Raw genomic sequence first — 14,239 nt, forward strand, 5'->3', positions numbered from 1 at the left:
AGGAGGGATAAAAGGAACTGTACTATAGCTGTATTGGATAATCAAGAGGTGGAAAATGTTCTTCAGTGAGCTAAAATTATCTTGCAATCTCTTTGAAAAGAAGTAAGCAAAAATCTTTTTGAAGAGGAAGTACCAATTTCTAGTAGAGACTGTCCTAGAAAGGTTAACTTTCCAAGTTGACAGAAAGTCATACCAAATGCTAACAGAGAATTTAAATGTCCCTGCAATACATAGATAGAAAATTCTTGGGGCGTTAGGTCTTTTTAATCTACCTTAAAAACATTACCTTTCCTTCTCTCTCCCCAGCTTTCTCCTCTCATGTGAAAATAAAGGAGAAACTTAATTTGCTTTGCTGACCTGAGGAAAAGTTTTCTATATGAAAAATGTATAAATTAGATCATAAAATGTTTATATGGCTATCTAATACTCTTAAGATATTTTCTGAATTCTATGACTTCTGCATTCTTGTTAGCTGACAACACATTAGAAGTTTGGAATGCCTGAATTTTAAAGTACAAAGACGGCATCCATTTTTGCTTGAAGTCCTTAAAACTTCAGGAGATCCACTAACAGCCTAGAAGAGCCCTTCCCTTGGATTGGCAAGGCTCATGAATATGTAATGTTTTAGAGAGAGCGAGATATGGAATTTAATTATCGAGCCAAAGCTTTTTCCAAAATAATCATGTGCCCACAGGAATGAAATAGGAAATGAAACACACTACATTTAATTTGGATTAGGAGGTGGCCTTCCTAAGCAATTTATTAAAGTGTAAACAGTAATTATGTAGAAAGAACCTGGTGAGTAAATATGATAATTATGAAACTTATTAATTCACATTAATTAGTGGGGCAGCTAAACTGGATTACAAAGAGGTTTGAATTATATAATAGAATTACTAAAACTACTCCCTCGTTAGTCTGTCTGCTTCTCTTTCATCTCCATGTTATTCTGTATACAGCTCACCTGGTACACGGAGGAAGTGCGTTCTCTGAAGAAACAGCATGTAAAGCTAAGGCTCAGGGTTGGGACTATAAAACAGCCGTCTATTTCCTGCCTCTTACCCTCCTCATCCCCATCCCTCCCTATGACCTCAGAGTTTTAGATAAATGAAAATCGTCCAGCATTTAAGAGCACAAGCTATGAGACCTAGGTTTAAACCTCAGCCTTTTAGTAATTATAAGCTAAAAAATACCCACTTTATGACTAAGCATAAGAATAGCTTAATAACATACCTATAAGTTTGGGGGAATGGGATGGGATTTTCCTAGATTCTTGGTGGAAGGTCTTTGTTAAGAAGCATGGTTGCAGCAACAAGGAACTCCTCCGCTAAGTCCTGGTGTCCATACCTCACTCATCCCATTGGATTCTGTAAGTGGGCTTGGTAATCAACATAGCCTGCATTATATATTCCCATGTTATGGTTGAAGCATATTTGGGCTGTGTTTCATGCATGATGTGGTCTCACCTGGGTTGGTAAATGCAATGACTAGCAAACCAGAGGGGATACATATGAAGTTGGAAGGCTCCAAGATTAATTTATCTTTTCATTGGAAACAGGAGCAAAAACCCCATTATTTCATTATTATTGTTTTGGCCTGAAGCAACATGAAAGGCATACCTAATCTTCTACGTGGATGGTTGCCCTGATGTTTGTTGCCTGTTTGCAGTTTATGGCTTTGTGCTTCGTGTTGTTGCTGGCATGTAACTTCTCCAGATTCTGGTTCCTGGTGATGTGGCTATGGCAAGCATACATGAGACAAATCAATGAGGGAGTGGTGAAAAATAAAAAAACCACAGCTGCAGTAGAACGGTATATTCTGAGCTTGGTAAGAGTTACTATGCTTCTGGTTTGGGGGCACTGAAGAGACCAGGTATCCCGGAGGTAGGTATCATAGAATAAAGGATATTCTGCTACAAGATATTTCAGTTTCTTTTTTGCTACTAGATTAGAAATGATAAACAGTAAGAGGCATTATGTAGATCTAGAAGACTTAAAGAGGGCTCTCCCAAAGCAGGGTAAAATTAAAGCCCTCAGTCTGAGACCATGAGTTTGAGACACTAGGGAGAAAATAACTTGTCTTTAGCAGTTGGTTTGGAGTCTGGGGCTGGAGGCTGTCCATTGCAAATGATGAAGCAGGCCATTTCAGTTACTGTGGCCATGGTGACCAAAATGGAACCATGGGCCTGGAATGGGAGAAAACTGTGGGTGAAACTGTAAGACAATCCACAGGGTCTCAAACTTGAATCCTGATCTGCCAAAGGTCGTAATGGAAGGAGAATCTCCTCATAGGGAGGGGACTGCCAAATCTTGTAACTAAGACCTTTGTTTGAGACTAAGCTTTTCCTTGAAGATCTTTCATAAATCACCACTGACACCATGGGGAGGACTTGGGGGCCAGGAAGGAGCACTTCCCTTTTTGCCTGCTTCTTAAATTCTTCAGCAGAGACCAATGTGGAACAGACTAGCCTGCTGCAATATTTGTTCGCCCTACTCCCCATCTGCCTACCCGTTCCTCACTTTCTAACCCCCACGCAATTTCCTGTCGTTGTTTTCCCCTTTATATTGATTAAATATAAAGTGTTAGTAATTTAAAGAATTCTATTTTCTTTTGAATTAGCGAATAATGTATTATGCAGAAATGTCGAGCAAACTTGTACTGTTAGTGCTACACGGGAAAGTGCTTCATTTGAAACACGTGAACTTGGATGCCTAGATGGATAGATTAAACTTGACTGAAGTTCAAGGATAAGTAGGGTGATGCATCAATAAACAGACTAACAAAACATGAATATTTACCTTCATTTTTGGGTCTCCAGGAAAACCTCTTTGCCTGGGTCCTACTAGGCAGCTCTGTGGCAGAGGCCATTTCCCCAGACTCAGTGAGGAGAGCCCTCAACGTTTCTTACCTCCTCTAAGTCCAAACCCTAAGAAAGTAAATCCAGAAATGCCATCTTGCCTGTTCCATGCTGCAAGTATTCCTGTGTGAGAATTCTCTTCTTCTTTGAATGATCAATGATGAGAACATTTACCTTATTTAGGGAAATCTTTACACCCTGCCCAGAGGGGTATGGCCTTATTCTATGACCACAAAAAATAAGGCTGTCAGGGTAAAAAACAATAGGCATGACATCTGAACTCATGATTTGTGCAAAAGGAAAGCGGGTGGAGAGAGGCTTCACTCTATTAATACACAGCTCAGAAGTTAGGCTGACAGCCCTGGACCTCACCTGGGCACAGGTGTCACAGGTGCTGTATGGTGCAGGGCACTGTGGCAGATTCGGGGTTCTCAGAGGTCACCACAGATTGATTTCTGTGCTTTATCAACGCCTCGTCTTGTACACCAGTGCACCAGTATCAAGGTCCAGTTAGAACACCCAGGCCTGACTCCCCAAGCAAGTGGATACATAAAGTTAGTCATTATGATCTAAGAGGCTTCCTTCGCTGCATGCACCCCTCTTCCGAGTCACACCAGGTTTGAGGTACAGCTGTTCAAGGAGTTCCAACTGCCTGCTGCTGCTGTTGGGTAAGGGCCATAAGGTCCAAGCTCTCACGCTGAAAGATCTCACAGCGTGCAATGTGGGAGCCAGGACACCCAGAACTTCCTGGAATATAGGTGATCTTAAAATTTAGCTGTTGAAAAGATATCCCAACATCTCCACCCCAACTTACCTGCCCAGAGGTTCACAACTACCCTGATTCAGATAAGCAGGGGGTAGTTCCTTTTGAACTCTCTAGTTTCAAAGGCAGCTTCCATGGCCAACAGTTTTGTTTTATTTATTTATTTTTGGCTGCATCGGGTCTTCGTTGCCGCGCGCGGGCTTTCTCTAGCTGCGGCGAGCGGGGGCTACTCTTTGTTGTGATGCGTGGGCTTCTCATTGTGGTGGCTTCTCTTGTTGCGGAGCACGGGCTCTAGGCACGCGGGCTCAGTAGTTGTGGCTTGCGGGCTCTAGAGCACAGGCTCAGTAGCTGTGGCACATGGGCTTAGTTGCTCCGTGGCATGTGGGATCTTCCCGAACCAGGGCTCAAACCCGTGTCCCCTGCATTGGCAGGTGGATTCTTAAACACTGCATCACCGGGAAAGCCCTGGCCAACAGTTTTTATAATGACTGTTTAGCTTTACCAGGGGTAGAAGCAACCTAGAACATGGTCTTCCTAAGATGGCCTTCAAAGTCTATTGATTAGTCTCCTATGGTATTATCAGTTACAAATGACAATTTCTACTCATATTTATACTGAAAACTAAATAATGACTACTTCCTGTTAATTCCAGACAATGCTGATTATGTGACTTTGGGGCAGTTACTTAACATCTCTGTGTGTTACCTCTGTAACTGTATCTGTCTGTAAAATAGGGATTATATTAGTACCTAGTCCAGAGACTTTCCTGGTGGTCCAGTGGCTAAGACTCTGCACTCCCAATGCAGGCGGCCCGGGTTTGATCCCTGGTCAGGGAACCAGATCCCCCATGCCGCAACTAAAGATCCCACATGCCGCAACTAAAATATCCCACGTGCCACAACTAAGACCTGGCACAGTCAAATAAATATTTTTTTAAATAATTTTAAAAAATAGCACCTAGTCCATAGCATTTTTATGAGGAGTCAATGAGTTAATATGTGTAAAAAGCTTAGATCGATGCCTGGCGTATACTAAATATTCCCTAAATCTTAGCCATCATCAATTTATCATTATTGTTATTCCCCCACCCTCAGCCCACCTGCCTAGAATACTAAAGACAGCAAGGGAGGGAGGGAGGGAGGGAAGAAGGAAGGAAGAAAGGAAGAGACAAGAGAGAGGAAAAAAAGAAGTAAGGGGCAAGCTCAGGGTTAGCTGGGGTCAAGGAAGTAGACAGGCTAGCAAATATGTAGGACCATGCTTAAAAGGAATGCTTGCTAGCAAAGGTCCTAAACAGTGATGTAGGTTACAAACAGCATAGGCCAAAACTAGCCTGTGCTGGCATAGACAAGAAGCAGGAGACAAAAGCCATATCAGACCACTGAATGGAATAAGGGTATGGGAACTGGACTGCCATAAGGAGAGCCTTATGCAGTTTCGCTGAAAACAAACTGAATTAGAGGATAAATAGGTCAAAAAGGAATATTCTTGTTACCTGTTCCCCATATGGACTGTTCTGAACTTTTCATTTTCCACATTCCCAATTAAATTGCTATAAATGTTAAATGGGGGGAATGTTCTTAATCTATTAAGTATTATTGTGTTTTAAAAGAATCCTTTCCTGTTATTTCCGTCACAGAAATGATGGAGTAACTGGGGGAATGTAAATGAAGTACACAGTTGAATTCCAGAGAAAATACACGGTAATTTTATTATTCTCGTTTTCCAGATAAAGCAGTTGAGTAACTTTCTCAACTTGAATAGTAACTAGTTGTTATGAACTTTCAAATTTTGCATTTGCATGTCTCATCTCATTACTAATTTCTGAAGTTATAACTCTTACCTTGAAATCTTCAGAAGTTTTGTTCACTTACTGACAAGCTTGCAAACTGCCTATCAACCTTTAAAATAGAAAAGTGTACCTAGAAAATGTTGTGATGAAGGCAAAAGCCACTAGGGAGCACCATACCTTCTCTGATTTTGAAAGACCCCATGATGAAATGCTTTTATCTTAAAGACTGCTTGGAACTGTAAGAACCTGGAGCCTAGAGATCTGGTTCTTCCGATCATGCCACTTATTAGATGGGTGGCCTTAGAAAAGCCTTTTAGCTTCCCCAGACCTTAATTTCACTTTCTGTAAAATGTAGGGGGTTATGCTAGATGATCTTCAACCTCCTCTCAGCTCTAAATTTCTGATCTTATGCTTACTAGTTTACCTCTTCAGTGTCTCATGGATTAATCAGGAAGAAAACCTGGCAGAAAAGCAAAAATTTTACCTGTGTCATTTCATTATTTTTGCCAGCTCACCCACGCCGTTTCTACTTTTTCAGCTAAGAACCCTGGAGTTGGTTTTTTTTTATCTTTTACTTTGTTTCCTTTATTTATTTTTTGGCTGCGCAGCATGTGGGACCTTCGCTCCCCAACCAGGGATCGAACCTGCGTCCCCTGCATTGGAAGTGTGGAGTCTTAACCACTGGACAGCCAGGGAAGTCCCACCTTGGGGATGCTTCTGATCTTTGCCTCATACACTTTATGGACAAATTATACCAATATTAATTCATAAACATTTGTAGAGCACTTTCCAAGTTTCACTGCTTTTGCGAATACTATCTTATTTGACTCACAACAGCTCAGGCTGGTAGATATTACCTTCAGCTTATCTGGTAAGAAAACTGAGGCCAGAATAGGTCAGTGAATTAACTGCCTGAAGTAACAGGGATAACAAGTTATGGGAACAAGTCTGATTCCAAAGCCTATGTTCTTTTCACAACACTACAGATCCTACTAGGAGCAGATCCAGATTTTATGGGGCTTGAGGTATATATAATTTTGGTGGATAGCTTCAAGAAAAGGAATACAAAACTACAATACAACACTAAGTATGATCCTGTGACTACACTGTTAGGACCAAGTGAGGGAACTTTAGAGTTAATCTTTAGGATTCAATTTCATGGTTTCCCATGGTTATACATTTATTTAGTGCTTACTATATGCCAGACACTAAAGTAAATACTGACTTTATTATCATAACACCTCTACGGGGAAGGTAGTGCTCTTGTTTTACAGACCAGAGAATGAGGGAGGGTCAGAGAGGTAAAATGATTTGCCTAGGGACAAAGAGCTAGTTAAGTGCCAAGTATCAAAGTTGGAATTCAGATCTGATCCTGGGTCCATATCGTTAATCTACCACACTATGCTCCTCTATAAGCCTTCTTTTGAGGTTTCCTGGGAATCATCTTATTCTACTACTTACCACTACATTCCATTGTTCAGGTCCTGATAGTTCACCTCTGAACCTGTCCTAGTTTGTCTCCCTAATTCAACTCTCCTACCACCTACCCTGAATGCTGCTACTATCCTAACAGTCCTGAAGCACTGCCGTTCTAAATCCCGACCACCCGAAACACCTGAAGAGCCTGCCTTCTCTGCATTTATTATTTTCTCTGCATTTATCAAAGGTAAAAATCGATTACTGCTTATAAGCAGTACTTGGCTATAGATTCCATACTGTCTTCTAATGTGCTGAACTGTTACTGAAAGCTTTTTGTTGTGTGAAACAGAGTCAGAGTGGGAGAGAGGAAGAAAGCACACGGAAGCATTCAGAATTTTATCCTTCAATCCTCACTCCATCACAATCTAGGTTCCTCACTTGCAAAACAAAAAGCTGAAGGCCAACCTCACAGGGTTGTAGAGGGAATTAAGTAAGGAGAGGGGGAGGGGAGGAGAGGAGGGCAGGGTTAGGGCAGGCTCCAAGTACTTGTCAATGTTGGTGGATTTCTACCTGACTCACCCTCCCCCAAAATTTGTAAGGCAGGGGCCTTGATTCGTACATTCTTGTCATTTCTCAAAAGAAATTCCTCGGAGACCTCAGAAGCACTCCAGGATTATTTAATTTGATCACTTCAACAACACCATAGGGTTGTGAGGATAGTTCAGGTGAACTGCTAAGAATACAATCGGCCCTTCAGAACTGTGAGCTATAATTATATTTTGTCCCAAATCCTCAGCGTCCATAAAAAGTTGGCCTCTCTGCAGTCTCATTTCTTCATATTTCCGACACACAGACCCTCCCTTGGGACCAGTGTCGCCACCGTCAGACGTGCTCTTCTCTCCCGACTTCTGCCTTTATACCCACCATTCACCAAATGCTACAGACCAGGCTCTGTAGGAAGAAGGTTCCATAAATTCTCTCAAAACCACCAAAAGCCCTTCTGAGGTCGCTTCTACTACTGTTGCCATTTTAGGGAGCAGGAAACAGGCCCTGAGGATTTGAGTGACTTCCCCGAGGTCACAGAACTCAAGCTGCGAGCCCACAGCCCACGCTCTTAACCTCTAGCCCTCGGCCTCTTCCCGGGTCGGAGGTGCACCCGCGTCCACTCAAACCCCGCCCAGTCCCCCACTTCCAGTCACTTCCCCGCTCTTCCGCGCGCCCATCTCCCCCCCACACCTGAGTCAGGAGCCGGGGGACACGCCCCATCCGTCCTTAGCGGTTTCCCCCTTTTCTCTGGCAGAGACTGAGGGCGAGATCGACGTTGGTGTCCCAGATGCGAGTAGGTCACCCCGAGGTCCTCCGACGGCTGGCCGAAAGGGCGAGTCCCCCACAGCAGTGCGGCAACGCGGTCGGCGTTGCATAGCGGGGCGCAGCTTTCGGGTCCTGTCGGGCCGCCGGTCACGTGGCGGGGAGGGGGCGCCAGCGCGCGCGAGAGAGTGAGCGGGCGCGCGCCTGAGAGCTGTGGAGGCGCGAGTTGCGGTTCGGGTGTGAGTGTAGGGGGGAGGGGGCGGTGGCCGGGAGGGCCGACTCCGCCCCCTGTGCGCATGCTCCGGCCCCGGCCAGTTATAAAGCAGCCTCGCTGGCCCGGCCCGACAAAGTGCTGGCGAGCTGCGACGTGACTACTCGGTCGCGTGGGTTCCCGGGCGAGCAGACGAGGCAGCCGGTGAAAGACGCTACCTGGACCCTGGGCCCTGCGGGACTCCAGCCGCGCGGCGGCGTCACGTTCACGCTCTGCGCCGCGAGCCGCGCATAACGGTTAGTTGGTAACTGGCGGCCGCACGTTCGGCCGGGACCCCGCGGTGCCCTTGTTTCCTCGGCTGGGTCGGAGGGAGCCTCGGGGGAGTGGAAGGCTTGGTCTCCGGGGGAGGGGGGGCGGCCGGGCGGGGGCATCTTGGCCGCAGCAGCCACGTGGCCTCGGAGCGCAGCGTTGGTGAAGGAGACCCTGAGGCGCTGGGGACAGCGCTTTTCCCAGCAGAGCTGCAGCCCCGTTGTCAGGTGCGGGCCACCGGCCTGGTCGAGGAGTGGGGTCGAGCTGCCGGTGACCTTGGGGAAGTCGCTTCTCCTCTAGTGTTAAGTAGGCTGCTCCGGAGATGCTTTTGATCTGGGAAAGGATCGACGTGAGGCCGATTCACGTGGTGCCTCCAGACTGCTGGCGGCTTTCTCCCGGTACTCGGGGCGGGAGTTATTTTGGACTCGTGGCACGCCCGCCCCAACCTCCTCAGCCAGCCAATCCTTGTCCCACCTGGCGACTTGGCGGTAGTGGCCTGAGGGAGCTGCAGTCCCCGCAGCCTAGGCGTGACTGCAGTGTCTGAGAGGACTTTGAGGAGGGGACGTTGCAACTGGCAGACGCCCGGAGTGGTGCTGACGGGAACTCTTTGTCATTCAACCTGTAGCTGCAGAACGTCCGCCGCAGCGCCCTCGCTCTGGGGCTTTAAGGCGGCCCTGTCGGAAGGAATCTGAAGCATAGCGTTACACTTGGTCTGATGCACGCTTTTTGTTCCAAATGCATCCTCTTTTTCCACGTGCATTTTAACATTTCATTTATTTGTCATGACTTATTTGGTGCGACAAGCAGTTAGTTGCCAAAACTAGTTTGTGATTAATCTTAATCAAAAAAACAAACATTACTCCCCCCAAAACAAACGTTACTACTTTAGTCGAGTTTCCAGTTTGCTTATAAACTAGGCATCTACTGATAACAGTAAAATGTTGACAAGCTACTTTGTCAGAACTAGTTTTGAAATTTTTTTTTCAAAAATTATTCTGGTTTCGAAATAAAATGTGTACACTTTAGTGCCCTGATAAAACAAATGTGGGTATAGTTACTAGAGGAATGTAGTGATAGGGTGAACTCTGAACTGTGTGAGAGTTTGAAAGAGTGTAAGTAGGAATTAGCCATTAATCAGTTTTGATGTCAGCTACCAGACCAGTGAGGTGATGCAGAGAGTATGTATTTTAGTGTAGTTTTTTTAGTTAGGCACTAAATATACCTATAAATCCGAGTTTTATACCATAGGGTATAATTTTGCCTCCAAATTGCCATAGATATAATAAAGAATTTAAGAAATCTAGCCCTTAAAACAAGTATTGGGTAAGTATTAAACAAAAGTTGCACTTCAGTAATTCAGGGATTAGATAGATGCTGTTCTTTCATTGGATTGCAGTGATCCTTGTTAAAAATGCAAGTTAATGGTCTGGGGAGCATTACCTGAGATCTTTATAGCTGAATAGGTTCAAAGGTTTAGTTGTAAGCTTAACATAATAGGCTATAGCATACCTAAAGAGATTAAAAAGGAAAAAGGATCATGCCACCATAGGATGAACCAACTGATCAGTGTTTCAATAGTTTACATATTTTTAGCCTTTTAAATATTAATGCACATAACTCTGGAAAAGATGTTAATGACCAGCTAGTCAGTTTCCCTTATTTTATAGATTAGGAAGCTAAGGTTGGAGAGGGTAAGTGACTTCTCATCTTAGTTCTGAAAACTTTTTAATGGTTGGGTGGAGATGATGTGTCTTTTGACTCCCATTTAGTGAGTTTGGCGCTCCTGTGCGTTCTCTAAAATTATAAATATAGATATGAATTATCTCATGCCAAAAAACAGTTATTTTGAATAATAACTTCCCAACTTCTTATGTCCTTCATTCCCACTATATTTTACATCCACTTCATAATATGCATGCTTATGCAGAATTTAGGTCCCTGTAAATGCCTACATGGCCAATCTCATTTTGTTAGAGGACAAGGGAGATGCGACTTGATTTATTATTGGCTGCCAGGCACTAGGATTCAGAGAGAGCTAGGATTCAGCCATGAACAAGTTCTAGCCCTGTCACTCCCAGAGTTTATGGTGTAACTGGAAAACAAATGTATAATTACCAGAACAAGTACTCTTTACAAACAAGTATTGAGTATATGATCGAGGAAGTACAGGTTCCTTTGGGAACAAATACTGTATTATGTAGGTGTGAGAAAACTCCCAATTTAGTATAGAAGCAAAGGTAGGCCTCTCCGAGGAAATGCTATTTAACCCGAGAATTGAAGGATGAATAGGAGCTAGCTAGGCCAGGGAGTGATAGTGGAAAGAGCATTACAGACATGAGTACTAAAGCTACAATCAGTACAGGGTACATTAGAAAAACGTATAGAATTTCAGCAAAGCTAAAGCATGAAGAGGGAGCAGAGAGAATGGGGAAAGATGGAAGTAGACAATATCAGATAATGAAAGGCCTTATTAGTCATCTTAAGGAAATAGGGAAGGGACTAGGTAAAAAAAACTTAAGGAAGTGCTCCTGTCTTGAAGCTAAATGAAGCAGTTTAATGGTTTTAAATGGGGCTGGGAATAGCATGATCAGATTTTGAATTTTAGGAATATCACTCTGGATACAAAGTGGAGAACAGGTTGGAGGGAGGCTGTTAGAGTTTTGTGAGACTACAGTGATGGACAAGATGGACAGTAGTGGGAAGATGGAAGAGAGAGGGGAACAGGCAGGATTCAGTGATAGACCAGATGTGGGAGACTGGGGAAGCCAGAGAAGTTAAAAATATCTCCCAGGTTTCTAGCTTGAGCAAATGAGTTTATTATTTTTCTCCATTTAACCAATGTGGACATTAAGAGGTTGTGTGACTAGCCCAGGGCTGTTCAACTTGTAAGGGTTGGAAACAAGACTCAAATCCATTTTTGTCCTTTCTGTGTTTTTGCTGTTATTGATAGTGATTTTTTTCCCTTCTAAATAATTTATTATGGAAAGTTTCAAACCCAATTGAAGTTTCAAACAGCCATTACCGTTTCATCTGTACTCCTACTTACTCCCTGCTGCCCCCTACTGGATTATTGTGAAGCAAAACATAGATATGCATTTCATCTGTAAATATTTCAGTGTATCTCTAGAAGATATGACTTAAAAAACCATAACCACAATACCATTATCCCACCTTTAATCGTTAACATCACCAAATAACCAGGCAGTATTCAATTTTTCCTAAATTGTTTCAAAGTAAGTGGTCTGTTTGGGATCCAAATTACATTTGGTTGGTATGTCTTTTAAACTACAGGTTACCCTTTTCTCTCTTATTTTCCTCGTAAGTTATTTGTTGATGGAACCGGGTTATTTTTTCTGCAGTTTCCCTCATTCTGGATTTTATTGAATGTCCCTCTGGTATAGGTTTAACATGTTCTCCTATCCCTCGTATTTTCTGTAAATTTGTAGATAGATTGCGGTTGGATTTCTGAGAGGAGGCATGGTGTGGTGGAGAGGGCAAATATAATTCATAGGTGGTGGTGTGTATTTTTCCATCAGGAGGCATATGATGTTTGGTTGTCCCTCATTCTGCTATATTGATGGCCTCGTTCCGTTATTTCATTAGTGGTTTGCAAATGGCAATAATTTAATTGTGCCTTTAATTCTAACATTCCTTCGTAATTGATTAGCTAGAATACCTCTATAAAAGAGAGGTAGTTGGAATAGGAAGGACAAGTTAAAAGTTTGTGTGCTTTAATACAATATCATATATGATCACAACACTTTCTTTGTGGAGAAATGTATTTCAATGTAACAAGGTACATCCTCTTTAAAAAGCCAGTACATATTTTGTTAGGTTGTTTTTTAGCACTTGATGTTAATGTTTCGAATAGCTTTTAGTATTTGGGATATTTAGAATTTCTGTTCTTAAATTGGTAGGGATTCTTTTGGTCTTTGTTCTTTCTTGAAGAGCTTATCTGTTCCCATAGCTTTGGGGGAATTTCTGGTAGAATCACTCCCTAACCAAATCTAAATCTCTAGCTGTAACCAGATTACAGATTTTAAATTCCTTGAGGACAGGGATTGACTACTCCAGGTAGCCAAACTTAAAATCTGAGTCATTTTAATAGTTCTCCAGTGGGCCCCCACTCTACCAAATGCAATTAAGTGCCAGCCCCTTCTCCCCTTTGTTGTCTCGTGTCCACTTCTTCCCACCCTATTCTACTCCCCTTTTTCATTCTTATTACTGCTACCTAATTTAGGCTGCTGTCATTAGTAGATTGGTGCAGTGGCCTTTTAAGTTGTATGTTACTCATCCTTTTATTTGCCCTGACAAATTTTTCTCCATGCTTTTTTCCTCTAATTTTTTTCTTTTACCTCTCCGTCTCTCTCCTCTCCCTCTTCTCCCTCCTCTTCCTCCTCTTCCCCTTTCCCTTCCCCTTCTCCTTCCCCCCCACCTCTTTCTCCCTCTCTGTTTTTGGTTGTAGGATCCAGTTTATAATGGATTTACGGCAGGAAGACTAGTGTAGGTGACCTGTTTGAGCCATAGTGTCTTGCAGACAAGTGATTAAAAGAGCAATAATGATCTTATAGAAATGGTGATTTCTCTCCTGGGGCCACAGTATACACAATAGCTACATGAGTTCACATCCAGGACAGTGTGACTGGCTGCATGGGCTAAGCCATTGAAGACTGCTACTGACCTTTTATGCAGAAACAGTAGGATCCAGCTCCTTTGGTTGTCCACACTCCCCTATTGCTGATCACAACTACTCATAATGTTGAATCCGATTTGATTACAATGATTTAGCCTTCATATAAAGGAGAAATTCCTCAAAATATACAGGCATTGTAAGCTGCATATTTGATGATTTGTTGAAAAATATTTCTTCCCTGTGATTTTGCTCTTATATAAATCTTCGGAAGACTGAAGGCCTGATGGTACAGTTCTGGTGTGTTAAACTATCTTGGATAATAATAGAGCTTAACAGAGCTTTTGTAAATTGCCTTATTGAGCTTTTGAGAATGAAAGCTAAGTTTTTACTTTATTAACTTTCTCTTCTGTTCCCCAATCAGAGGTTTTAACCTGGGATCTGCAGATTGATACTCCATGTTGGATGGAATGTCTGTGAACTTGGTTGGGGAAAAAATTACATCTTTTCATTAACCTCTAAGTAAAATTTAGAATTTATTTCAACTATGAATGCAGGCAACAAACCATAGTAGTATTGGCAGTACCTGTGACTTTGTCACCAATGGAAATCACATATTTTCGTGTCATGATACAGCGGCTGCAGCTATCTTGAAATTGTTCAAATTCATCACTACTTTGAAATTACTGTGGTTATTAGACCCACTGCTAGATCTTATCTAATTTCGTACTTTAAAAAATCACATTATTATATCCAATTTTAAATGTTTTGACAATAATACCTTTGTATACATTTAAAAACATTCTGATAAAGGCTTCATAGGTTTTATCACACTGCTAAAGGAATCTGTGGCACCAAAAAAGCTAAGAACTGCTGCTCCTAACTCCTGTACTTCTGTTCCTCTGTGAGAGTAAAGTTAGCTAGAACCTGTGATGCAACACAGCACACAACTC

At 42.8% G+C, this 14,239-nt stretch overlaps 2 protein-coding genes across 2 annotated transcripts in view; one reads left to right on the forward strand and one right to left on the reverse strand.

The window, feature by feature from the left end:
• Positions 1-1,618: 1,618 nt before the first annotated feature.
• On the reverse strand, positions 1,619-9,416 carry LOC138842615 (basic salivary proline-rich protein 1-like). The gene is made up of 4 exons (XM_070045127.1): positions 9,276-9,416; positions 8,661-8,952; positions 8,065-8,619; positions 1,619-1,737 (listed from the first exon to the last, which is right to left on the reverse strand). The coding sequence occupies exons 1-4, from the start codon at positions 9,414-9,416 to the stop codon at positions 1,670-1,672; spliced, it is 1,056 nt and encodes a 351-aa protein (XP_069901228.1). The 3' UTR covers positions 1,619-1,669.
• SLC16A1 (solute carrier family 16 member 1) overlaps positions 8,372-14,239 on the forward strand; it is a 34,695-nt gene continuing 28,827 nt past the window's right edge. Inside the window, exon 1 of the mRNA XM_030869069.2 lies at positions 8,372-8,643. The gene's annotated coding sequence lies outside the window, so the exon portion shown is untranslated. The remainder of the gene's footprint in view (positions 8,644-14,239) is intronic.

The sequence above is a fragment of the Globicephala melas genome, chromosome 1 (genome assembly GCF_963455315.2).
Source record: "Globicephala melas chromosome 1, mGloMel1.2, whole genome shotgun sequence".
NCBI classification, from domain to species: domain Eukaryota; kingdom Metazoa; phylum Chordata; class Mammalia; order Artiodactyla; family Delphinidae; genus Globicephala; species Globicephala melas.